Source organism: Lissotriton vulgaris, chromosome 1_1 (assembly GCF_964263255.1).
Source record: "Lissotriton vulgaris chromosome 1_1, aLisVul1.2, whole genome shotgun sequence".
Lineage (NCBI taxonomy): Eukaryota > Metazoa > Chordata > Amphibia > Caudata > Salamandridae > Lissotriton > Lissotriton vulgaris.
This window is the reverse complement of record NC_141685.1, coordinates 1,044,665,273-1,044,690,948: the sequence shown is the minus strand read 5'-3', so window position 1 is coordinate 1,044,690,948 and position 25,676 is coordinate 1,044,665,273. Positions and strand designations below refer to the sequence as shown.

At 45.1% G+C, this 25,676-nt stretch overlaps 1 protein-coding gene across 1 annotated transcript in view; it reads left to right on the top strand.

The window, feature by feature from the left end:
* The window catches only part of CNN1 (calponin 1), a 222,624-nt gene extending 197,211 nt beyond the window's left edge, over window positions 1-25,413 (top strand). Inside the window, exons 5-7 of the mRNA XM_086962588.1 lie at window positions 400-510; window positions 22,173-22,319; window positions 22,922-25,413. Of these exons, the coding sequence (XP_086818714.1) occupies window positions 400-510; window positions 22,173-22,319; window positions 22,922-23,173 (510 nt within the window). The 3' untranslated portion in view covers window positions 23,174-25,413. The remainder of the gene's footprint in view (window positions 1-399; window positions 511-22,172; window positions 22,320-22,921) is intronic.
* Window positions 25,414-25,676: the final 263 nt, after the last annotated feature.

Sequence of the window (25,676 nt, the reverse complement as noted above, 5' to 3'; positions counted from 1 at the left end):
AATGTGTGTTGCTTGGTCATAGCAAAAATGTCCTGTATAATTTTTAGATGGATATGAAGGAATGCATTTTATATATTTGTAGTGCCACATCATGTTGATCTCGTTTTGTATTGTTAAGAATTGCAGTATTTTTTTCTATGAAATCAATCATTTCTAATTTACAAACAACAAAAGAGATTTGAGGATGGTGGGCTAGCCTCCCAGGTACAGTCTACTCTATGTTTGAGCCGTCCAAGATCATTGAAATGAGTACCACCAATTTGGGATAAAAGCTGTTATGTACAGTGCTTTGAAACTGGAATCCAATAGCTGTTAGTGCTGCGTGCACACCACAATGCTAGGGTGACCTGCTCTCCCTCTTCCTATGGTCTATTATAACCACTTCTTTTCACCATGCAGGCCAAGACAAAGGGTGCCAAAGTAAACATGGGCCTCAAGTATGCAGACAAGGTGGAGCGCCGCTTCCAGCCGGAAAAACTGAAGGAAGGCCGTAATATCATTGGACTGCAGGTATGTGCGCCCGACCCCCATTTCCGTGCTTAATTTTACACTCCTGATGTCAAATGTAACTCAAGCTGAGTTCTTTGTAAAATATGGATTTGCATAAAAAAAATAGGCAATGCAGAATTTGATATAGCAGAAACGAGTTCCCAGTTGAGAACTTGTGAGGGGCTTGGCAGGATTCAATGTAGACATTTTGGAGTATCTGACATCATGTACAACATGAAACCTCTACCCTTGAGTTATCACCACAACCAATGCCATCCTTATTTAGAACTGGAAGATGGGGCCTGATCTGTTCGTTGACATGGTGGGTTCTTTGAGGCCTTGACAAGAGGCACAGGAAGCACTTTATAAATGATACAATACAGTAAAATACAATTATGCAAATTTTTGTTGAAAGTGTTGGATGCGATAATTTTATATTTAGGGGCAAGTTACTTTAAATTGATAAATGGGTACACCGTGTTTGAACGTGGGAGACTCACAAATTCAAAGCAGAACTGTGGCGATATCAAAGTCAGACTGGCCTGGTGGGAAATGAGATTGTTTGTCAGGACAAAGTTATCTCTGAAATATGAGTAGGGCTGATGCAGTAGGTATCTCTTCCCTCTGAAAGACTGCGACTCTATAGCCCTGTAACCCTGCGACTGTCCAACCCTGTAGTATACACATACACCAGGAAGGGCTTTTTTTGTGAAAACTCCTGTTTCAACTCAACAGCCAGGCAAAATGCTTAAACTTCCACTTCTATGAACCTGGGTCAGATATAGACGAAGTCTGTTCCAAAGACCTTTCCAGCTTTTAGCGTGCTGCCTGCTCTAACAAAAACTCTTCAACACCCCATCAGAGGCAGTAATCATTATATAAATGCAATTACAATACAATATGAAGACCAGCCTCTCACGATCTCCTTGTTGTCATGTCTACTGAAACCAGTGCCTCAGCTGACAACGCGATGGCATTTGCTCGAAAGAGCATCGAGAGCTTACAAATTCAAAGTATAACTGTCTGCTTGTGAAATATTGCCAGAACGTATGATTGTTTGAGTCAATAAAACAGATCTCTGACATAAGGGCCCGATACATAAGAGAGTATAACCTATAGACCTGGCCAAGGGAATTATGCGTGGTTTAGGCTTCAGAATTTTCAATATAATTATGGATTTGCCTTATTAGACACATAATCCGTCAACGACAGCATCATTTGCAAATTTTAACAAAAAAACTAATTTTGTTTCTATCTTAAATGGATCAAAGTTACTAAAACAACAGCGATATGTTGCAACTCGAAGGGTGACAGGCTATTCCACGATGCGTTTTTGGTGGAGCTTTGCTGCCATCTGCTGGCTCTTTGCAGTACTACCATAGCCAGTCCAAACTATCCTTTCAGGACTTCTCGCTGATTTTTTAGGTCGAGCCTTTACCATTCCGCAGGAATGGGAAATGGGGAGAATTCAAGTCGGCTATTTTCTCTTCAAACCAAAGGGCTTTCAGCCCGCGGTTTTCATGCAGTGCCCGTCAACATGCACGCGCATCGCATGCAAGCCCAGCCCAGTCCTCCCCTCATTCACGCCCACCCACCAGGCTCTCCCGCCCCCATCAGGCTTCTCTCCCAATCCGCATGCAAGCCCAGCCCAGTCCTCCCCTCATTCACGCCCACCCACCAGGCTCTCCCGCCCCCATCAGGCTTCTCTCCCAATCCGCATGCAAGCCCAGCCCAGTCCTCCCCTCATTCACGCCCACCCACCAGGCTCTCCCGCCCCCATCAGGCTTCTCTCCCAATCCGCCTGCCTCCCCTCGCGCATTCACGCCTCCCACCAGGCTTTCCCGCCCCCATCCGGCGTTTCATTTTTTTGTTTCTGGTGCACGTCGCGTTTCTCCTGTCCGAGTGCTCGCACCGCTTCCACCGCCTGGCTGGCTGCTCGCTGGCTCCCTCTCCCTCCATTCATGGTTTTTCATGCATGGCAAAAATCAATCGTGTTTATCAACATCGTGAAAGGCGTCTGCTTTCGTTTTGCACGCGCGCCCTTTTCTCGCGTGCACCTGGGTCAGAAAAGGACGCCATGCTTCTTCTGTCGATTGCTTTGGAGGGGTGGGCTGTGCGCTGCAGCCCCCCACCCCCTTGTTTTGCAGCGCACATGCCGCCATTTGCAGCAAACGGTTCGGGTTGGCCCGACAGATGGTCGTGTCCGTTGTGGTGGTGGTTCAGTCCCCATGTTCCGTTTTCTACTCCCATGTTGGGTGCACGTCGCGTTTCTCCTGTCCGAGTGCTCGCACCGCTTCCACCGCCTGGCTGGCTGCTCGCTGGCTCCCTCTCCCTCCATTCATGGTTTTTCATGCATGGCAAAAATCAATCGTGTTTATCAACATCGTGAAAGGCGTCTGCTTTCGTTTTGCACGCGCGCCCTTTTCTCGCGTGCACCTGGGTCAGAAAAGGACGCCATGCTTCTTCTGTCGATTGCTTTGGAGGGGTGGTCTGTGCGCTGCAGCCCCCCACCCCCTTGTTTTGCAGCGCACATGCCGCCATTTGCAGCAAACGGTTCGGGTTGGCCCGACAGATGGTCGTGTCCGTTGTGGTGGTGGTTCAGTCCCCATGTTCCGTTTTCTACTCCCATGTTGGGATCTATAGACGAGCATTTTCTGTACGCATCTGCAGAATACGCGACTGAGGTCCACGAAAATGCTAGGAAGTGCCACGCTGTATCTCAGCGCTCAGCGTTGGTATCTCCTTTTCAAAAGGAACAAGGCAACGCGGGCAGAATATTCAAGTAGAATTTCAGCCTCTCGTTAGTTGTGCTTTTATCGTTTGGCTCTCTGTGGCCGCTTCTTAGTCGTCTGGAGCAGAAATGCCAGTCTGTGTCCCAATTAGGTCCTGGGTCCTCCCCCTCACCCTCACTCACTCACCCTCACTCACCCTCACTCACCCTCAACCCCTCACTCACCCTCACTCACCCTCACTCACCCTCACTCGCCCTCACTCACCCTCACTCGCCCTCACTCGCCCTCACTCGCCCTCACTCACCCTCACTCACCCTCACTCATCCTCACTCATCCTCACTCACCCTCAACCCCTCACCCTCACCCACCCTCAACCCCTCACCCTAACTCACACTCACTCCTCACTCACCCTCACTCATCCTCACTCACCCTCAACGCCTCACCCACCCTCAACACCTCACCCAAACTCACACTCACCCTCACTCACCCTCACGCTCACTCACTCTCACTCACCCTCAACCCCTCAATCACCCTCAACCCCTCAATCACCCTCAACACCTCACTCACCCTCAACACATCACTCACCCTCAACACCTCACTCACCCTCAACTCCACAGTCACCCTCACACGCACTCACCCTCAACTCCTCACCCTCACACTCACACACTCACACCCCCTCACTCACACTCACACACACTCAATGACAATTACTCACACTCAGACTCACACACCCTCACGCTCACACACCCTCACCATCACCCCCCATCACCCTCACACCCCCTCACTCACACTCACTCACACTCAATGACAATACCTCACACTCACCCTCACTCACACTCAACGCCTCCACCTCAACTCCTCACCCGCACTCACCCTCAACACCTCAATCACCCTCAACACCTCACCCTCAACACCTCACCATCACTCACCCTCAACACCTCACTCACCCTCAACTCCTCACTCACCCTCAACACCTCACTCACCCTCACTCTCACTCATCCTTACTCACCCTCAACACCTCACCCTCATCTACGCAACGCCACTCATCTACTAAAAGACACTCAACTACGCAACGCCACTCAACTACGCAACGCCACTCAACTAGGCAACGCCACTCAACTACGCAATGCCACTCAACTATGCAACGCCACTCAACTATGCAACGCCACTCAACTATGCAACGACACTCAACTACGCAACGCCACTCACACATGCAACACCACTCACACATGCAACGCCACTAAACAACGCAACACCACTCAACTACGCAACGACACTCAACTACGCAACGACACTCAACTACGCAACAACACTCAACTACGCAACGACACTCAACTACGCAACGACACTCAACTACGCAACGACACTCAACTACGCAACGACACTCACACATGCAACGCCACTCACACATGCAACACCACTCACACATGCAACGCCACTAAACAACGCAACACCACTCAACTATGCAACGCCACTCAACTACGCACACATGCAACGCCACTGCCACATGCAACGCCACTCACACTGCCAACGCCACTCACACTGCCAACGCCACTCACACAGGCAACGCCACTCACACAGGCAACACAAATCACACAGCCAACGCCTCACACACAGGCAACACCTCTCACACACGCAACGCCACTCACACACGCAATGCCACTCACACACGCAACGCCACTCACACACGCAACGCCACTCACACACGCAACGCCACACACGCAACGCCACTCACACACGCAACGCCACTCACACACACAACGCCACTCACACACGAACAACACTCACGTTGCCAATAGATCGCGCAGTACGACAGGTGGAACTATTACAATGGCAAATAACAATGCCTTTCACTGTTGTTATCATTTAGAATACATAAAGGGCTTTGTCATTTACACAACCAATAGCTCAAACTTTCCTACTGCGAGACCTATTGGCAACGCCAGTGCTTGTTTTCACTCGGGAGGCGAGAGGTTACCCTATAAACAGCTTATGCTGTTTTGCCGGCCTCATGTAGTTATGAACATAACACATAAATAGAATTACATACATACATTAAGTGGTTTTAGGACAGTTCTCTTGATCCACAGGTCAATTTAGTTATCTGTTACTTTTTGCTACCGCCAACCCCAGCATAAACATGGGTTTATGGGTAAAGTTAGCCCACTTCAGCCATTGCACTCTTGCACTGTGAGTGACGGAATTTTTCCTCATCATGTGTGCACAACGACTAAAAGCCGTGCCCCTCAGTGCAGGGGCTGGTGGGCCAATACTTCACTTAGTAAATGCCTTTTCCCATTCTTTATTCTTTTTTGCCACCTTTGTGTGTTTAAACTGTCTCACGTTACATTACTACAAAGCCAGGACTAAGCATTGAACCAGTGAGAGTTGCTTTCCATGAAGTGTCTTAAAATAAAAATAAAAAATGGTTTCTATACGTGTTCCCAGTGTGCCTGCCAGCAAAGAAGTACACATATTGATCTAAATTAAAATTAAATAAAAATTATAAGCGAAGGTTAATCTTTTTTAAATTAAAACATATTATTGCAAAATCATATGCCCGCCACACTTAGTGAGTAGTATGCTTTCTATTTCCCATTCTTTTCTTCACTTTCTTGCATATACTTGCAATTAATATATGTTTTTTGAACTATTGACCCCAACCCGCTGACCTTACCGAAGCTTTCATTTAGATTTTTGGTCTTCCAATTCTGTCATGGGTGCTTTGGGCAGCGTTTAGTACGGATGGGGTGGTTTTATCAATACAATAGTAGGGATATTTGATTCGCTCTTTTAAATCATTGAAACCCACCATCACAACTTTCATCTCTAGCCTCAGAATTTTGCTGATTCATCCACGAAGGTTAAATTCACATTGAATGTTCATTGCTGGCCTTCGTAGATCCTGGTAAATGGTTTAACAATGCACCAACAGTGAATACGCATGCTGCCTTTGCTAGCGTGTGTTTTTGGAGCCACCTTCTGCAGTGAATCCATCACATTTGTAAGTCAGATTCTCAGGAATTTTTCAAACCTTCCTGTCCTCTTTTCCCTAAATTCAGCATTCACCCTTCCTTCGGTTTTATTTCCATTGTACCTAAAGCAAACTTTGGGTGTTACTGGGTTTCGTACCTATTTACGTTACTTTTGTATTCCTATATGGGAAAACGTGCATCCTTTTAATTAAAGACAGTGACAAGTCCTCTTTTTTCCTTTCAGAAAGACTTAGGGGGTTATTAGGATTGTGGTACACCCGCCACTCTAGCGGTGCTGGGACCGACTGCCAGACGTGCGGCCGACCCACACCACTGATTAGGATGCGACTGCCACCCTGGTGGCCGCATTCCGCAATGCCACCATGGCATGTTGTGCATTGTCATGCACTACGTGGCAGGCACCGCGTGGTGCCTGCCACCTTGTGCATGGCAATGGAGGGAGTACCATAGGTACCCCCCAAGTGCAGCCCCCCTACCACCCGGGGGCCCACAACGGGCCCCTAAAGCAATTCCCCACCAGCCTTTCTATGGCGGCATTGCCACCATGGAAAGGCCTTTGAAAACACATATCCTAATATGGATGGGGGTACCTGCTAGGCACCGCCACCATATTAAGACACCAGTCCGCCCAGCCGGCAATCGGAACAATTGCCAAGGCATGCGGAGTTCCCAATTGAGGGCCTGTTGAGGGCCCGAGGAAGTTGGGGGGTGGGGGGTGCACATGGGGGTACCTATGGTACCCCCCTGAATTTGCATCCACATGCGGCAGGCACCGCGCAGTGCCTGCCACTTTGTGCATGCAAATGCACAACATGCATTTTTACCATTGCGGCAGGTGCTGCTGAAAGCACTGCCCTCCACAAAGTTAAAAATGCATAATCGCCCGCCAGTGTGGCGGGCGCATCCTAATCTCCCCCCACGGGACCGCCGTACATATGGCGGGCGGTCCCGTTTTCCGTCAGGATGGCCAGAAAGCGGAAAATGGGAGTGGAAGGGGAGAGACATGGAAGAGAAAGAAATGCATGGAAAAAGAGAGACTAGGCATGGAAGGAAGATGAAACATGTGACATAGAAGAACAATTGTTACTTACCTATAAACAGGTGGTTCTCTAGTATTGGTGTCTTTCATAGATTCACATGCTTAAATATTCCCCGTCGTCGAAGTGGGAGTCCCACGGTACATAAAATAGCAATAATGCTAAATATATATATATATATATATATATATATGTGTGAAAAAACATAATACATAAAAGAAGAGGTAAATACAAATGAAAAAACCTCCAGAACAATTCCTACATAGGAATGCATGGTAAGGAGAAAAACCACTTGTAACACATTAGTGTCATTATGTTAGTCCAAACTACAGCCAATCAGGCGCAAGCACCCTCTAGAACCTTCTCCTCAGAAGCCCCAGTCCTCAGGTTTTCGTAGCACCAAAGAGACCTAGAGTGCATGAGGAGATGAGAGCCTCTGAGGGGAGGAAAGGGTGGGTCGCATGTGAATCTATGAAAGACACCAATACTGGAGAACCACCTGTTTACAGGTAAGTAACAATTGTTCTTCTCCAGTATTAGGGGTGTCTTTCATAGATTCACATGCTTGAATAGAATAGAGAGCAGTAACCTCCGTAGAGCTGAGATTGCTAGGCACATATGGAAAAAACCAAAGACAGTAATAATGCAGTCATGTAACAATAATAGCAATCACAGGAGAACACAAGGAGGAGGGAACAGAGGCTCACCTTATTGGAAAAGATGACAAAGCACTGGCTGCCCCACTGTGGTATCCGCTTCATTGATGGCATCCAAGCAGTAATGCTTGGTGAAAGTGTGCCTGCTGGACCATGTCGCTGCACTGTAAATCTGATTAAGTGGCACACCGGCAAACAAGGCGGTGGATGAAGACATCGCCCTCGTAGAATGAGCCTTCACTGAAGACTGCAATGGTTTCCCTGCTTGTTGATGACAGAAGGTAATGGCTGAAGAAAGCCAACGGGCAATTGTTGGTTTGGTAACTGGATGCCCCTTACGCAGTCGCCCATGAGCAATGAACAGTTGGTCGGACTTGCGGAAGGAGGCAGTTCTGGCAATGTAAAATTTAAGGCATCGTTTGATGTCCAAAGAATGCAAGCGCTGCTCCGCCGGAGACTTTGGGTCCGGAAAGAAAGTCTTTAAGAACACAGGCTCATTCAGATGAAAATCCGTAGGCACTTTAGGTAGGAAAGAGGGGTTGGTGCGAAGCACCACGCCGTCAGGTTTGAATTGCAGATAAGGTGGCTTGATAGTGAAAGCGTGAAGGTCGCTCACGGGATGAAATGAAGTCAAAGCTAAAAGCAACGCAACCTTCCAAGTGAGGAACTTGATATCAGCCCTATGGATAGGTTCAATTGGTGCCTTCATAAGTTGAGATAGAACATCATTGAGGTGCCATGGTGGAGGAGGGTGCCGAACAAGTGGGAACTTACGGAAGAGCCCTTTGAAGAACTGGCGTATGATTCTGGATGAACAGAGGGAGGAAGAGCCATCGTGTCGGAAGCGAGAGATTGCAGCTAGGAAAACTCTCAAGGTAGCATGTGAAAGTCCGGACTGAGCGAGACTTAAGAAGAACGGAAGAAGTTGCTCCGGAGTAGAATGGATTGGATGGACATTTGCTGCTAGGCACCAATGACAGAATATTTTCCACTTGAGTTTATAAGTTTTGATGGTAGAGGGAGCCCTAGCATGAGCGAGGATGTCCCTGCATTCTAGAGATATGTTTAAGTCTGCGAATTCAAGGTGCTCAGGTTCCATGCTGATAACTGCAGCGTGGAGGGATCGGGATGGCACACTTGGCCTCTGTCCATCGTTAGGAGGTCTGGACGAGGACGCAGAGGGATGGGCTCGCACTGGGACAGCAGAAGCAGATCCGAAAACCATGCCTGTCTGGACCAACGAGGTGCGATCAGTAGGATGTGACAGGGCTGCCTCTGCATCTTCCACAGCACCCGCGGTACTAACGGAATCGGCGGAAAAGCGTAAGCGAATAGATCGCTTCAATCGATCAAAAGGGCATTCCCGCACGAACCGTAGTGGGGATGCCAGCTTGCTTAAGATGGGCATTTTGGATTCTCTGGCGTTGCAAAGAGGTCTAGAGCTGGGCGACCCCATCGGTGGAACACAAGATCCAGAGTCGGCTGGTGCAGTTCCCATTCGTGTGTCGATGATGTGGACCTGCTTATAGAGTCCGCTAGGATGTTGGACACGCCCGGCAGATGGACAGCCGTCAAGGTGATCTGATGACGGAGAGCCCAATCCCAGATTGACTGGGCCAAGCAAGACAGGTGTGGAGACTTGGTTCCTCCTTGTTTGTTCACGTAGTGCATGCTAGTGGTATTGTCCATTTGGATAAGCACTGACTCTCCGTGAACTACAGGTAGGAATGATTTGAGCGCTAGGAAGATCGCCATCAACTCTAGCCTGTTGATATGCCACTTGCTTTGGGGCGAAGTCCACTTGCCTTTGATGGATAGGCCTTGGAGATGAGCGCCCCAGCCCTCCAGAGAGGCGTCCGTCGTGAGCGTGAGACCTGGTGAGTGAACGAGGAACGAAGTCCCCATCTGCAGGTTGGTTGGCTGCGCCCACCAATGTAAACTCTTTCTCATGCGGGCTGTGACTGCAACTAGGTCGTTGAAGGACCCGGAGACCTGACGCCACTGTCCGTCCAGTTCCTCCTGAATGGGACGGGTTCGCAACCTGCAATTTGGGATCAGTGCTATACAAGATGATGCCATCCCCAAAAATGATTTTAACGTCCGAACAGAACGGACTGTTTTGTTCGGATGAGGGAGACCAGACGAAGGATCTTCTGTTGCCGCTTGTGCGAGACGAACGCTTTTGATAGTCTCGTTTCTAGGATAGCTCCCAAGAAATTTCTGGTTTGCAGCGGCGCAAACTGTGACTTATCGACGTTGATGGCCAACCCCAGGGATTGAAATACCTGCTGACAAAGACGAGTGTCCTGACATAGTTGATGGCGGGATTGCGATTTGAGGAGGCAATCGTCCAAGTATGGGAAGATTTGAACACCTTGGAGACGCAGGTGAGCCACCACAGGAGCCAGTACCTTTGTGAACACACGAGGAGCTGATCGAAGTCCGAAGGGCAAGACCTTGAACTGATAATGCGTTTGTCCCACCTTGAAACGCAGGTACTGGCGATGCTGTTGGAGAATCGGGACATGAAAGTACGCGTCTTGAAGGTCTATGGTGGTCATGAAATTCCCGCTGGATAGAAGACGCAGGATCTCTAGTAGTGTCAGCATGCGGAAAGATTGGCTCTTGAGGAATTGGTTGAGAGCCCTCAAATCCAGAATGGGCCGCCAGTCTCCGGTCTTCTTGAGTATGAGGAAGAATCGAGAGTAGAACCCCTCTCCTCTTTGATGCACAGGGACCACTTCGACTGCACCTTTTTGAACAAGAAGATGGACTTGATGGTAAAGCTCCTTGAGGTGTGGAGGAGGCCGGCCAGATGGTGGAGTACGAGGAGGAATCTTGACGAATTCTAAGGTATGACCCCTTCGTACAATATCTGGAACCCAGCGGTCCGAGGTGATGGAGGACCACTGGGAATAAAACAGAGAGATTCGACCTCCAACACTTTGGGGATGATAAAAGTCATTGGCGCTTAGGAGTGGATCCGAGATAGGAGGATTTACCCCTATAGGGTCTGGAGGACTGCTGGCGATTGGACTGCTGCTGATTGGAGGCATAACGCTGGTTAACCTGATTGTATGAGCGGTACTGTTGTCCTCCTCGAAAAGTGGAAGAAGTGCTGCGTCCGCGCGCACTTAGAAAGGGCTGCTTTCGGAATTGCAACATGCACAATGACTTCGCCGAATCGGTGTCCTTCTTAATGGACTCCAGAGCGTCATCTATGTGAGACCCGAACAGCGACTCACCATCATACGGCATGTCAAGGATCCTGGATTGGACTTCCTGCCGGAAGGAGGTGGATTTTAACCAACCCTGGCGTCGGAGGGCAGCTGCACTTGCAAGCAGACAGAAACCTGTACCAGCAATATCAACTGCACAGTCGATCATTTCTTCCGATGCTCTCTTCCCATCTTGAAGAATCTGCTGAGCGTTCGCCTTGGAGGCCTCCGGTATTAGATCCACTAATGCAGATATGTCCGACCACATCTGTCGGTCATAGCGCCCCAAGATGGCTAAGGCATTGGCTGCTCAAACAGAAGTGGAAGCCATGGTAGAAAACTTGCGGCCAATAGCATCCAGGCGCCGACCCTCTCTATCGGGAGGCGCAGTGATTGGAGACGCTGGATTCCGGGCTCTACGTTGTGCAGCTTGAGTTACTACTGAGTCTGGCTTAGGGTGAGAGATCAAGCATGCTGGAGAACCGGTTGGGGCCTTGTATTTCTTCTCAAGGTGCGGTATCTGAGCAGGTAAGGTGTTTGGAGCCAGCATGAGTTTAAGTCCTTCCTTCCAAACAAAATCGATGATTGGAATCGTGTGGACCTGTTTGTAAGGTTTATTTTTAAAATCGTTGGGGAAACAGTCCTCCTCACGAAGTGTTCTAGGTAATTTGAAACACTGAGCCGCTTTGTCCATTAGAAGATGAAAACTGGCGATATCTACTGGAGGTGAATCACCAGAGTCTCCAGGCTGAGGAGAGGGCGTCTGCGTTCGGTAGTCGTCCCACTCCGCCATACCGGGTTCGCCTGCATCCGAATCCGAATCCTCAGGGACCTCTCCGTCCTCTCGCTCTGGAACCGCCTCATAATCCGCATCCTGCGGATACACGGTTGTTTGAATTCTGATGTACGTCTGAACTTGAGACGAAGTTGTAGGCAGTAAAATTGGTGGAAGAGACGGTGGAGGTAGTGCAACGGCAGCAGGAGATTGCACAGGAGTACCTTGCGGCGTTGCTGGGAAACGACGGTTGTAGTCATCCAGCATATGCTGGAGATTGGAGATCAAAGACAATGTTAATGTAGCCATAGGGACTTGGACAAACTGTTCTTCAGGTTGAGACTCCTGGTCTCCGCCACCTTCGTCGGGGTCAGACTCCTGACATTTGATGATCAAATCAGAGGGACTATGGGCAGCCCCAAACGTGTCATCTTCATTCTCAGAATCAGTGTCATGCTCAGAGGTAGAGGCAAACATTGGAGAGGGTGGTTGCAGCTCTGGAGCAGATAACTGGTGGCACGGAGCCTTACTGCGACGTTGGGAAAGATCAGCAGCTCCAGAGGATCTTGAAGACTTCAAAGGCACTAAAGGCAACGAGGCAAAGGAAGCCGGTACCACCGTCGACGGTTCCGTCGACGCTATCGTCAACGGTGTTGATTTGGTAGTCAATTTTGAAGAATCCATCGTCGACGCTGTGGCCGTCAACGGAGTCGCCGTCAGAGGTACCGTCGAAGGGCGAATCGTAGATGTTGTCGTCGACGGTACAGCCGTCGACGGTGCAGTCCTCGATGGAGTCGTCGACGCAGGCAGAATCTCCGTAGACGGAGCCCTCGTCGACGGGGCTTTGGTCGACGGAGTCTTCGTCAACGAGGCCTTGGTCGACGGAATCTTAGTCGACGACGAAGATTTCTGAATGGCTTTCGTCGACGAGGAATGTTTCTTCGTCGACGAGGTGATGGGTATCGTCGACGAGACAGGCTGAGAAGGCAAAGACACTCTCATTGACGTGAAGGCTGACGACGAGACCGTCGTCGACGAAGCAGAAGCTGATGTCGTCAACGTCGGCGGCGGCACGCTCGTAGACGGTCCCGTCGACGACGGAATCCTAAGAGGCGTGGAAACACTCCTAGAGGCAGCAGAAGACGCCTGTGAGCCAGGTCTCGTGGGCGCAGTGGTAGTAGGAGTGGTAGGAGACACCACAGAGGCCAGAGGCAGGGCCAGTTTCTTCCTTTTGAGGAAAGGAGAAGGAATATCCTGAACACTACCACGCTTAGAGGCTGCTGAAGAAGGACCAGAGTGAAAACTTTCTGCGTCTGACAGAACAGAATCCTTGTCTTTAAGATGCTGGAGCCAAAGGAGAAGCCGGCCTTCTCTGTCCTTCAGAGACTTTGTAGAAAAAGTTCTACAGAACTTGCAGCTGCCAACTTCATGGTCAGGGTATAGACAATAAATACACTTCTGGTGGGGGTCTTTATCAAAAAGACACAGCTTCCCACAAGAAGAGAAAGGTCTGAATAAAGACTTCTTACTTGACATGTTGAGAAGACTGGAAGTAGAAGATTTGAAGCAAAGAACTGTGCAGAGCTCAGGGAGACTCCCTTCACACGACGTGCGGTAGAAAATCTGAGGACTGGGGCTTCTGAGGAGAAGGTTCTAGAGGGTGCTTGCGCCTGATTGGCTGTAGTCTGGACTAACTAATGACACTAATGTGTTACAAGTGGTTTTTCTCTTTACCATGCATTCCTATGTAGGAATTGTTCTGGAGGTTTTTTTCATTTGTATTTACCTCTTCTTTTATTATGTATTATGTTTTTTCACATATATATATATATATATATATATTTAGCATTATTGCTATTTTATGTACCGTGGGACTCCCACTTCGACGACGGGGAATATTCAAGCATGTGAATCTATGAAAGACACCCCTAATACTGGAGAACAGGGGAGTAAGTGCAAGTCAAATATATGGGACAAACCAAAGGATAGAGGGTCAGAGGAGAGAGAGAAAAAGGAAAGTGACGTATATGAAACGGTGAACAGTCAAAATATCGAGTCCAAAATATCGATTGGACATAATATTGAGTTTTAAATATAGATTGGACAAAATATCGAATGGACAGAATATAGCTATCCAAAATATCGTTTTTAAGGTAAGTAATGTAATAACGAATGTTAAAAATATAGAAAGTTAAGATATCGAAGTATATAATATAGATTGTTAAAAATATCGTTTTTTTAATAATATCTAATTTTTTTTAGTGTTTTTTATGTTATAATATGTGTGAAAAGTGTGTATTTATGTTATAATTAATTTTTATTGATGAATTTTGTATTTTTCTTTTTTGCATAATTTAATTCTGTAGCGGGTTGTGGGTTTATAGGGGAATAGGGTGGGAAGTAATTTAATTATAATTAATTAAATAAGTACATTTATTTATTGGTATTATTTTTTAATTAATTGTTAATTAATTTATATTTGGTAAATAATTACATTTTAATTGGTAATTAAATTTAATTAATGATTAATTGCTAATTATGTTAATTTAACTAAATTTTTGTGTAGCGGGTTGTGGGTTTATAGGGGAATTGGGTGGGAAGTAATTTAATTATAATTATTTAAATATGTAAATGTATTTATTGGTATTAATTTATAATTAATAGTTAATTTATATTTGGTAATTAATTATATTTTAATTGGTAATTAATTGATTAATTGCTAATTATGTTAATTTTACTAATTTATTCTCTGTAGCGGGTTGTTGGTTTATAGGGGAATAGGGTGGGAAGTAATTTTTTTTAAATTAATTAAATAGTTACATTAATTTAATAGTATTTAATTCTAATTGATTGTTAATTAATTTTTAATTATTAAATAATTAATAGTAAATTAGTAATTAATTTGTATTAATAGGTAACTAATTGTAATAATTAATGTTAATTAGTAATTTTAATTGAATAATTATTATATTATATTAAATTGGTAATTACTTTTAAATAATTTTTTTTATATTAATATAATTTTTTTACAATAATATATGAACTATTTACTTTTCCTAATGTTGCATTCTCTGGAGTGGGAATAGTAATTTTAACCCCTACGCTATCCAATGCTTTCCCTACTGTTGCACTCTTTGGAGTGGGAATAGTAATTTTGACCCCTACGCTATCCAACGCTTTCCCTACTGTTGCACTCTTTGGAGTGGGAATAGTAATTTTTACCTCTACCCTATACAACGCTTTCCCTACTGTTGCACTCTTTAGAGAGGGAATAGTAATTTTCACCACTACGCTATCCAACGCTTTCCCTACTGTTGCACTCACTGGAGTGGGAATAGTAATTTTAACCCCTACGCTATCCAACGCTTTCCCTACTGTTGCACCCACTGGAGTGGGTATAGTAATTTTAACTCCTACGCTATCCAACGCTTTCCCTACTGTTGCACCCACTGGAGTGGGACTAGTAAATTTTACCTCTACGCTATCCAACGCTTTCCCTACTGTTGCACCCACTGGAGTGGGAATAGTAAATTTTACCTCTACGCTATCCAACGCTTTCCCTACTGTTGCACCCACTGGAGTGGGAATAGTAATTTTAACCCCTACGCTATCCTACGCTTTTCCTACTGTTGCACCCACTGGAGTGGGAATAGTAAATTTTACTCCTACGCTATCCAACGCTTTCCCTACTGTTGCACCCACTGGAGTGGGAATAGTAATTTTAACCTCTACGCTATCCAACGCTTTCCCTACTGTTGCACTCTTTGGAGTGGGAATAGTAATTTTTACCCTTATGCTATCCAACGCTTTCCCTACTGTTGCACCTACTGGAGTGGGAATAGTAATTTTAACCCCTACGCTATCCAACGCTTTCCCTACTGTTGCACTCTTTGGAGTGGGAATAGTAATTTTAACCCCTACGCTATCCAACGCTTTCCCTACTGTTGCACTCTTTGGAGTGGTAATAGTAATTTTTACCCCTACGCTATCCAACGCTTTCCCTACTGTTGCACTCCTTGGAGTTGGAATAGTAATTTTTACCCCTACGCTATCCAACGCTTTTCCTACTGTTGCACCCACTGGAGTGGGAATAGTAAATTTTACTCCTACGCTATCCAACGCTTTCCCTACTGTTGCACCCACTGGAGTGGGAATAGTAATTTTAACCTCTACGCTATCCAACGCTTTCCCTACTGTTGCACTCTTTGGAGTGGGAATAGTAATTTTTACCCTTACGCTATCCAACGCTTTCCCTACTGTTGCACCTACTGGAGTGGGAATAGTAATTTTAACCCCTACGCTATCCAACGCTTTCCCTACTGTTGCACTCTTTGGAGTGGGAATAGTAATTTTAACCCCTACGCTATCCAACGCTTTCCCTACTGTTGCACTCTTTGGAGTGGGAATAGTAATTTTTACCCCTACGCTATCCAACGCTTTCCCTACTGTTGCACACCTTGGAGTTGGAATAGTAATTTGTACCCCTACGCTATCCAACGCTTTCCCTACTATTGCACCCACTGGAGTGGGAATAGTAATTTTTACCCCTACGCTATCCAACGCTTTCCCTACTGTTGCACTCCTTGGAGTTGGAATAGTAATTTTTACCCCTACGCTATCCAACGCTTTCCCTACTGTTGCACTCCTTGGAGTTTGAATAGTAATTTTTACCCCTACGCTATCCAACGCTTTCCCTACTGTTGCACCCACTGGAGTGGGAATAGTAATTTTACCCCTACGCTATCCAACGCTTTCCCTACTGTTGCACCCACTGGAGTGGGAATCGTAATTTTAACCCCTACGCTATCCAACGCTTTCCCTACGATTGCACTCTTTGGAGTGGGAATAGTAATTTTAACACTTCTGCTATTGTACGGTAATAATATTGGATATTATTTAATTATTTTATGTTACTATATATATATGTTTTAACAAATGTGATGTAAAAAATATTTTTATAACTTTTATTAATTATTTAATTATTATAAGTTAATGTAAGTATTTTTAAGTATATTTTAGTAATTAATTTTTAATATTAATTTAATTTAACATTGTTTTTAATAAAGTCGATATTTTTATAAACTATATTTTAGTAAACAATATTTTATACTCAATATTTTTGTACTTACCTGTTTGTAGATACAAACTCAATATTCTGTCTGTCGATATTTTTTACACAATATTTGTGATAGTTGATATTCTGTCCCTCGATATTATGTCAGTGATCCATATGAAACACAGAGGTGGCAATGTGAATGAGAGAGAGAAGGGAGTCAGGAAGAGCTTGGGGTGAAGAGCGACAAAGAGAAGAATATCTCTGATATCCTTTAGTAAAAGAAAATGATACAGTCTGTGATGCAGGTGATTTAAGGCAGGGTAACCAGACGGTATGAGCATACAGACACCACACTTTAGGGTATCAGCGTAGACAGTTGCCTCCACCATTAGAAGCTTGCTAATAGTCATCTGGGTCCTGAAGAATCGCTAGTCAAACTTCACAGTAGAAAGAAACATGTTGACCGGACTATAAAAAATTCTAGATGATAGCTGGAAACATTATTTTCCATAACTTTCCTCTAGAAAAATCGTTTTTTAATTAGAGCAGTGGCCCTTCCGAATAAAGTATTCCCGGTACCACTAGCTTTATTTTAATTCACTACACCACGTCTACCCTTTTGTTCTGGCCCCACACCCGCACTTCATCTATACGGCTGTTGGAAAAAGATCTCCGCCAAAGAGCCCCTCTACGAGGTGTTGCCCGTTGGGTATTGCACCGCCGCCCCAACGAGAAGCAGGCCCAAATGATGAAGCATGACACCTGAAAAGGTGTGTGAGGGCATTAAATCCAACAAAATGGATTCCCAGGGCTACCGTCTGGTTACCCTGCCTTAAATCACCTGCATCATAGACTGTATCATTTTCTTTTCCTCCCTTAGGAACAACACGACAATTTTTGTATAGACATATTAGTTGGGTACGTCGTGACTGGACCTTCTACTCTGTTAAGAGCAGTAATAGCCCATCACTCCTCTCTTTGATACCAAATCCTTTGGTAAAAGACAGTTTATAATTGAACAGATTAACATACATACTTTTACATACTGTAATTGACTTAGTCACCTCTTACAAAATATGCCTGGCAAGCATTCTACCACAGTAGTGTATTTATTCTACTGCAAAATAAATGGCCCATTTCTTAGCATGTATGATATGGAACAATTGTACATAATCCTTTCTTGTGTTTTGCAATTTCATTTCTTTCCTTTTATCATGCTTAAATTCATACTTTTTTTAAATTAAAGTTTTTCATTGATCTTTTAGGACGATTACAGAAAATACAAGACATAAAAAAACTGCACAAAAGATACCAGCAGTGTCTTACATCAGCAAGTAGAGAACCAGATCACCTTATCTGTGGCCTACATGGCCTCCGTTTCCGGCAGTCTTGCAGTATCATTACATGCATTCCTATCTACAGCATCTGATGTTAGGAGATATGACACAAAAGGGGCCAAAAAGTCCTTAGGTCCCGATGCACAGGGCAATTCCTCTGCATAGGATTCTAACTGAGCCTTACAATAAGCTGTATCTGTTTTCCATTCATCAAATTTGGGAACCCTCCTCCTGCCCCAGCACATTGACACCCTTTGTTTTGCAATAAACAGTGCCACAGCCACAAATGTATGGTTCACTGTCTGGATGGGCTTCATGAGGCCCAGGAGACAGACCTTGGGTGTGCATCTTATCTCCTCCATCACCATATCTGAGAGGGCATTTGTCACCTCCCTCCAAAACCCATGAACCAAAGGCCAATCCCAAGTTAAGTGCAAGAACCAGCCGAGGGACTCCGGCAGCATCGATAACTTGCATCTTCCCGTAAACCAAATTTGTGTAGCTGTAGAGGAGAATAGTACTTCTGCTGAATTATTCTTAGATTGCAGTTTGATATGAGTATACCTATTGGGTCACAGCAGAACTCCTAATCTTCTAGTGTGATTAACTGCTCTAAAGCCACGCTACAGGTGTCAGAGCAGTGGTGGGCTGCTCAGGCAATTCGCTCTGGGTTGTAGAGCCTAGTTATCAACTTCTTGCGGGCGGTAAAAGTGAGGAGCATCTGCAGGAACCACACAGTCTCTGGTTCTTGTGGGAAGGAGGGGAACAGTGTCTTCAGCGCCAGTCGCAGCCTGTGGTATATGAATTGCAAAAGAGGGGTTGCGTTATGCACGCCCACAAAGTCCCTGAATTCTAGAAATGTTACCACACGATATAGGTCCCCCATTGACCCTATACTCAACTTGACCAACTGGGCAAGTGCCTTGGGCACCTGTGCGACTGAGATTGCAGGGTGGTGCATCAATGAAGCAGCCGGCGCATAGAAATGGAGCTTATTAGCGCGAGCAGTTAGTGCATGCCAAACACGTAAAGTGCAGTGGGTAGTGTTAATTTATGTGGTCCAGGTGTCCGTATTTACATGTGTCAGTATAGCTTTGGGGGGAATGGGGTGGTAGCGTCACTTTCAATCGCAAAATGTGGGGTATGTTTTGTGGGGTAGTGCCAGCAGTGCCCAAAGTGCACTTGCGCCCACAAGTAATTAAGATAAAAAATCACGGGCACTAAACCCTCCGTACCTATGTGGAAGCATGAGCAGTGGTGGCTGGTGACATTTGAAAGTGGTGAGGGCAAAATTTTTGTCCGAGTTCACTGCGGCGAGCGAGCGAGCCCGAACAACCTAATGGTGTATCGAGGGGGGGGGGGGGGGGGGGGGGAGGGGGAACGGGGTTCGCCCCCTGAGAAAATGTAGAAAAAAGAAGGGGCAAAATGGTGCCTTTTCAAGCAAATTTGAGAAAGCGTAAAACACTCTTAACAAAAATGTGCATGATTGAAATAAATATATAAAGAGAGACATGACAGTGTATACGTTTTCATGTTATACGCATATTTGCTGAGAAAAAACTAGTGCTGAGGATAGCAGCCAATTGCTAAAATACTCGAAAGGTCTGTGCAGTATATGAAGTCAGGAGCTAAGCAGGTTATAGAGGATATTGGAGGGAGAAAGGGGAAGATGGATGAGGAGGGGTCTAGGTAGGCGGCACAAACTGCTGGAGCATTTCCATTTTAAGGATTTTTGGGGCTCCCTTATTTGGAGCAGCTTAGAATGTATTACTCGATTTCAGCTAATTGAAGTCCTCCTGGTGTCAAACACTATTGACTTACATGTGAAAGTTTCAGAGGCTGGTGCACAAAAATATCTATAAGCTTAGGCTCCCTGACATTTACCAGACAAATAGTAAGAAAACAAAGATTTGATGAATAATACCACGTAACACCATCTGAAACCAGCTAATCATCTCCAGGTTACATGCTAACCCAGTACTAGCAGGCGTACCTGTGTAGCCACTACATCCCTAAAAATGGCACTATATTTAATTGGCAGCCAGGCTTGACCAGGTGGCCAGGAAGTAAGTCACATAACGCCTGTATGCCTGGAATTACATAGGCTTTCAGTCAAATATGTAACCTAAACTTCAAATGCTGTTGCTTAACTCACAGGGTTTGATCTATCAGTTATTAGGTAAACTATTCAGTTTTCAAGAATGCCGAGTTCCCTCCAAGGATTGTTTGGTATTTATAGTTGTGATTGTTTTTTATTTGGTTTCCAGAAAAGACAAACCCAGTAGGAATCGCTTGGGTCGTTGAACATCTGATCGCCCTGTCCTGCGGTAGCCAGTATATTTATAATTTTTTCACACTAGCAGAGTGACTACTCAATATGGTCCTGCTGAATGCCACTGGATCTCTTTAGGGGACCAAATACATGGCAGAAACATGTTGACCTACATCCAGGGGTATATTTGTTCAATCCCTAGTCCTCTCTCTTTTTATTGTATCCTTGAGACCACCGAATAAAGATTTAGTGGACTCAAAGAGACATTTTCAAAGCACTTCTCTTTTTGCACTCTGCCCCCCCATTCACCTCTCACCTAATGCTGCTCACCTTGAGAAAAACACCTCAGCTCCTCCCTTCGGGGAGTTGTAGCCCACACCCCGGTGTGCGGAGGGAACCCACATGATGAAGCACGTCACCTAACAGTGAGTGAGGGTTCTCGACCTGAAAGGGATTTCTCCTTCTTGCTTTCCTTCTCCTTTCGCTGACACTACACCTCCCTCTCCTATTCACCTGACATTTATCCAGACGTACCTTGTGTGATAGACATATTGGCCTTGCCAATGCATATTTGTTAGCTGGCTCCGTGAAGGAAAGGCAGGCTGCAACGACATTTAGAAATTACAAAATAAAAAAGCGAACTTGAGAGAAAAGGAATGTTTAGGATTAGAGAACATTTCCACATACATGTGTTTGCAGGGAAGAAGCTCTAATTGGTGGACGGCAAAAACAGGTGAGGTCGAACCTTTAAACCAGGCTCCTATAGCGCCCATGGTAGAAAGTTATTTTTTGTTTAAATTGTAGTGCTATTTCTTGAATGCAGACCAAGCCATGATAGTTAGGGGGTACATCGCACCCTACTTTGAATTCATTGTAGCCAGCTAGAAGGGCACAGTCTGCAGGGAATTGTGATAAATACTTCATTGATCAGGATGGGAGGAGGTGAACATTCAGCAGCATGGCATCTGTATAGGACTGCAAGGGGAGCTCTGCACGCTAGATCAAGTGACGAAGGAGATGCTGGTCGATGATGGGTGAAACAAAAAGATGAGCGGGAGAAAGACTGGGGTACATAAAGATGGCTGAGGAGAAAATATCCACCTGAATTGACCTCTGTGGCAAGACAGAATCAAAGCACTGGTGGTAGGATTCCATGCAATGTGGAAAAGTGACATGTGGTTTACTGTTTGTGACCAGTTTGGCAGGGTAGAGTAGTTAGACAGCCACTGATCTGGGCCCTGAGTTTGAGACGTACAAAAAAGTGCATAGCCAGGGAGTTCAACTCAGGTCAAGAGTTCACTATATGGGAGGTAAGTCGTAAAGAAACGTTTCTCCTGCGATGAGGTGCAAACAAAGTCACCTTGCACTCCAGTCCCTTGGTTTGTAATGCTACCGTGGCCAAGCCCACTGCAGCCAAGTGTAAAATGCTCAATGACCTTGCCCAAAACACTTTTACAAAACGAAAAGAGCAGAAATACCTTGAATACTTAAAATTGGGAAGCCACATGATATGCCAGTCCACCGTGCACACTGGCAGTACCAAGAAACACAGACATGGCAAAGTGATATTACTAATTCATCAATTCTTCTGTCTCTTTTTTCAGATGGGCACCAATAAATTTGCAAGTCAAAAGGGCATGACTTCTTATGGCACCCGCCGGCACCTCTACGACCCCAAGCTAGGTACAGACCAGCCTTTGGACCAGGCCACCATCAGCCTACAGATGGGCACCAACAAAGGAGCTTCACAGGTAAGGTTTGGGGCAACAATGCGGCTAGGACTACTTCAGCCACTACCATCTGACCCTAAACTTCCTAGTGTAGAGTGACTAACAGGCCCAGCAGTGCTTCATTGCTCACTTTTAGAGGAATGCTGGATAACAGACAGCTCAGTACAGAACTAATAACACATCTCCTGGGGCTAATGCATCTGCTGGTCATATTTCACAGTCCTGTTAATTGGTCAATAGATTCATATGCTTATTGCAAGATCAGAGTCAAGCCTGCAGGTCACAGATTAAGATTCCAATGGGGTTTGCTCTGTCATTCGTAGTAATGGAGCTAAATTAGCACTGCTATCTTTATAGCATCTAGTATATCTTCTAGATGTACGCACACTGTTCTTCAAGCAACGTGAATGCAGTGCACCATCTGACCTTTTATATAATTAACCTCTAGTATTTCATGTCATATTCATGGGGTGCCATACAGTTTTGAGTTTTCTGTATGTTGCCCAAATACTTTCATATCTGCTGTGCACAGACCACACAATAAAACAGCCACCATGATCTGTTTATATCCAAGTATTCCCGTCACTCAGCCTAATTTCTGCTTCTCTCTCCCAACCTTACAGTCTGGCATGACAGCTCCTGGCACAAAGCGGCAGATCTTCGAGCAGAAATTGGGCATGGAGCACTGCGACATGCAGAACATCTCCCTCCAGATGGGCACCAATAAGGGTGCTTCACAGCAGGGCATGACCGTCTACGGGCTCCCTCGTCAAGTCTTCGACTCAAAGTACTGCCTTTCACCCAACTACCCCACCACTGGTGACGAGGATGACCACTACGGTCACAGTGGACACAACTATTATAACTCTGAGTAGCACGTTTGCAAAGGAAGACCGGGTCACTGGGACCTGGCCAACGAAAACACCAAACCACTACCGAAATTCCAGGCAAGAAGCTCAAGCTGCCGTAAAAAGAAAACAAAAAACCAACCCCAAACTTCCATCAGCAACTCCCACTTTTCAATCGCCATTTTGTTTTTTATTGATTTTTTAAAAATATTAATAATGTACACACTTAACAGTGCACTGATACATGCCGGAACATACTGCTAGGACATAAGAAGATACAAAACATTGAAATAAAAAAACAGAAGCCTTATCCCCACCTTCTTTCCTTCTTGCTGTGAAAGACCCCTAGCTGCAGGCGGTGGTCCAGTTTAGGGTGAGCAGGCCAACGTGGATTGTGACAGGTTTTGGAAAAGTGTAATGAATTGCATAAAACACTAGGCCCTTGAGGTTTATTTATTTATTTGTCCCCAGCATAACTTGCGGGGATCCTATCAGCGTGTTGAGGCACAATCTTTAAAAGGTCTGACGAGCACTGGCGTTAAGATACTCTGTTCTCCTTACAGAATATCATATTCTGCCGCATAACGTTTATTTAGATGCCCAGCACATGCCCTTCATATAGGGTTGCCACGTAGCCGGTTTTCTACCGGCACGACCGGTATTGAATTTCCCGGCCGCTGCAAAAATTAGCAAAATCACTTAAAGCCGTATTTTTAGACCTTATCTGTACATACTTCAAACAACAAATAGAAAACGCTTCTAAATATGTTCTAGAGCCGTGTTAGCAATCCCTAATTATTAAAGTAATCAAGGGCAGAAAATTCATATTTCAAATAAATACTTTCGATTGTGTCTATAGTCTTACTAGGTAACATGTCTGGGCCTTTGTAGACTCTTAAAAACACCAAAACGACTGGTGGCAACGCTACCTTCGTACGGTTATGTCAAACCCACTTCCCAAACAGGTAGTATCAGAGGCCGAGCACATACACCACACATAATATCCCAACCCCTTCTTGAACAGCACTTCATTATGGACAGTGATTGGATAGTTTTCAGAAAAAGCTTTTGATCCGGTTGCCAAAATCCACCCATTAAAAGTGGTTAGTTGTGGGCACTCAAACACCCACCAGTAAAATGCCCCCTCGGCGCTCACCTTTTAGGGCTTTGTATGAAGGAATGCACGATTAACAGGCATAATATAAGGAAGGCAAAATTAGGAATTTTCGGTTCTATCTCTAGGCGTGGCTGTGAGGATGGGGTGATGGTTGCACAGTCTCCCGTTGGTCAGCGTCTTGCTTTGAGCAGTAGAAACTTGCTCGTTGAGAACCACAGGCAGCACGCAATGGCAATGCACTTCAAAGAAATATTGAAATCCTTAGTAGCAGAAGTAAAGAATTAAAATACACCCTCAAGTCAAATGCAGAGCAATAATAATGTGAACATCAAAGAACCAAGAATACTGCTACTTATGATATAAAGCATACACACGTGGAAATTAGAGTGCAATAATAAACATAACTTCCAACACTCCATGAAATAAAAAATGGAGATTTTATACAGCTCATAAAGTGTCAATCATTGCAAGACACTTCCAATCTGTTGAAGGAATATCGCCTTGAGAGCAACTCTTGTTCCCCAGACAATGATGGGCCAATTCAAAGGGCGTGGGATGCTACCTTAGGTTTCTAAGACATACTTCCAGAAAACACAGATGGTATTTTTTTATTTTCCCTTGACCAAGCATCAAAACCACTTATTTTCGAGCAGAGATATGTATGACTGCACTCCCTATTTAGCTTTCTGTGCCCATCTGTTTTTGTGGACAAAGATCTAAAGGAGAAATGGAATAGGTTTGTCTATGGTGACCACAAAGAGCCTGTTGTGAAATCACAACCTAGAACAAAAGCCACAAGCCTTCTACATAACAAGATGTAAAAAAAACTATGGCAGCCTCCCAGTGCACTTCTTCTGAAACCACCGGGCACACACACCTTTTTGGGAAGAATATTTTTATTTGTGAGAGGGAAATGTCAGACTCTGCTCCTCATTCCTGTACACAAGCTTTCACAAGAAGGGTGCAAATTGCAAAGCCTTTTTTCTGTGAGTAGTTGTGTCTATGTCTATGTTGATTCTACATAGTTACACAGCTATATATGAGTACATTTGTTTTCTCTCAGAACAAGACCTGTCAATTTAGCGACGCAATACTTGACACCTGAATGTGCTGTAAGTAAATAAACCATAGCATGAAAATGCAAAGCATTCTTGGGGGGTCCATTTTATTTTCTTGCAGTAGAGCCTCATGAGCATTCCCCAACATTCTAGAGAATACAGGAATTAGAAGCATTGCAAAGAATACCCCTACAATGATTCACATTTCAGCACCCACCAATGCAACAAATTAAAAGAAAAAAAAACGAATTCTAGGGCCCAATTCACATATTTTGTTTTTATGAGCAGTTGTGTAATACTCCTGTTTATGAACTCCTCAATTTCCACAAGTAAAACAAACTTGCATAGAATAAAG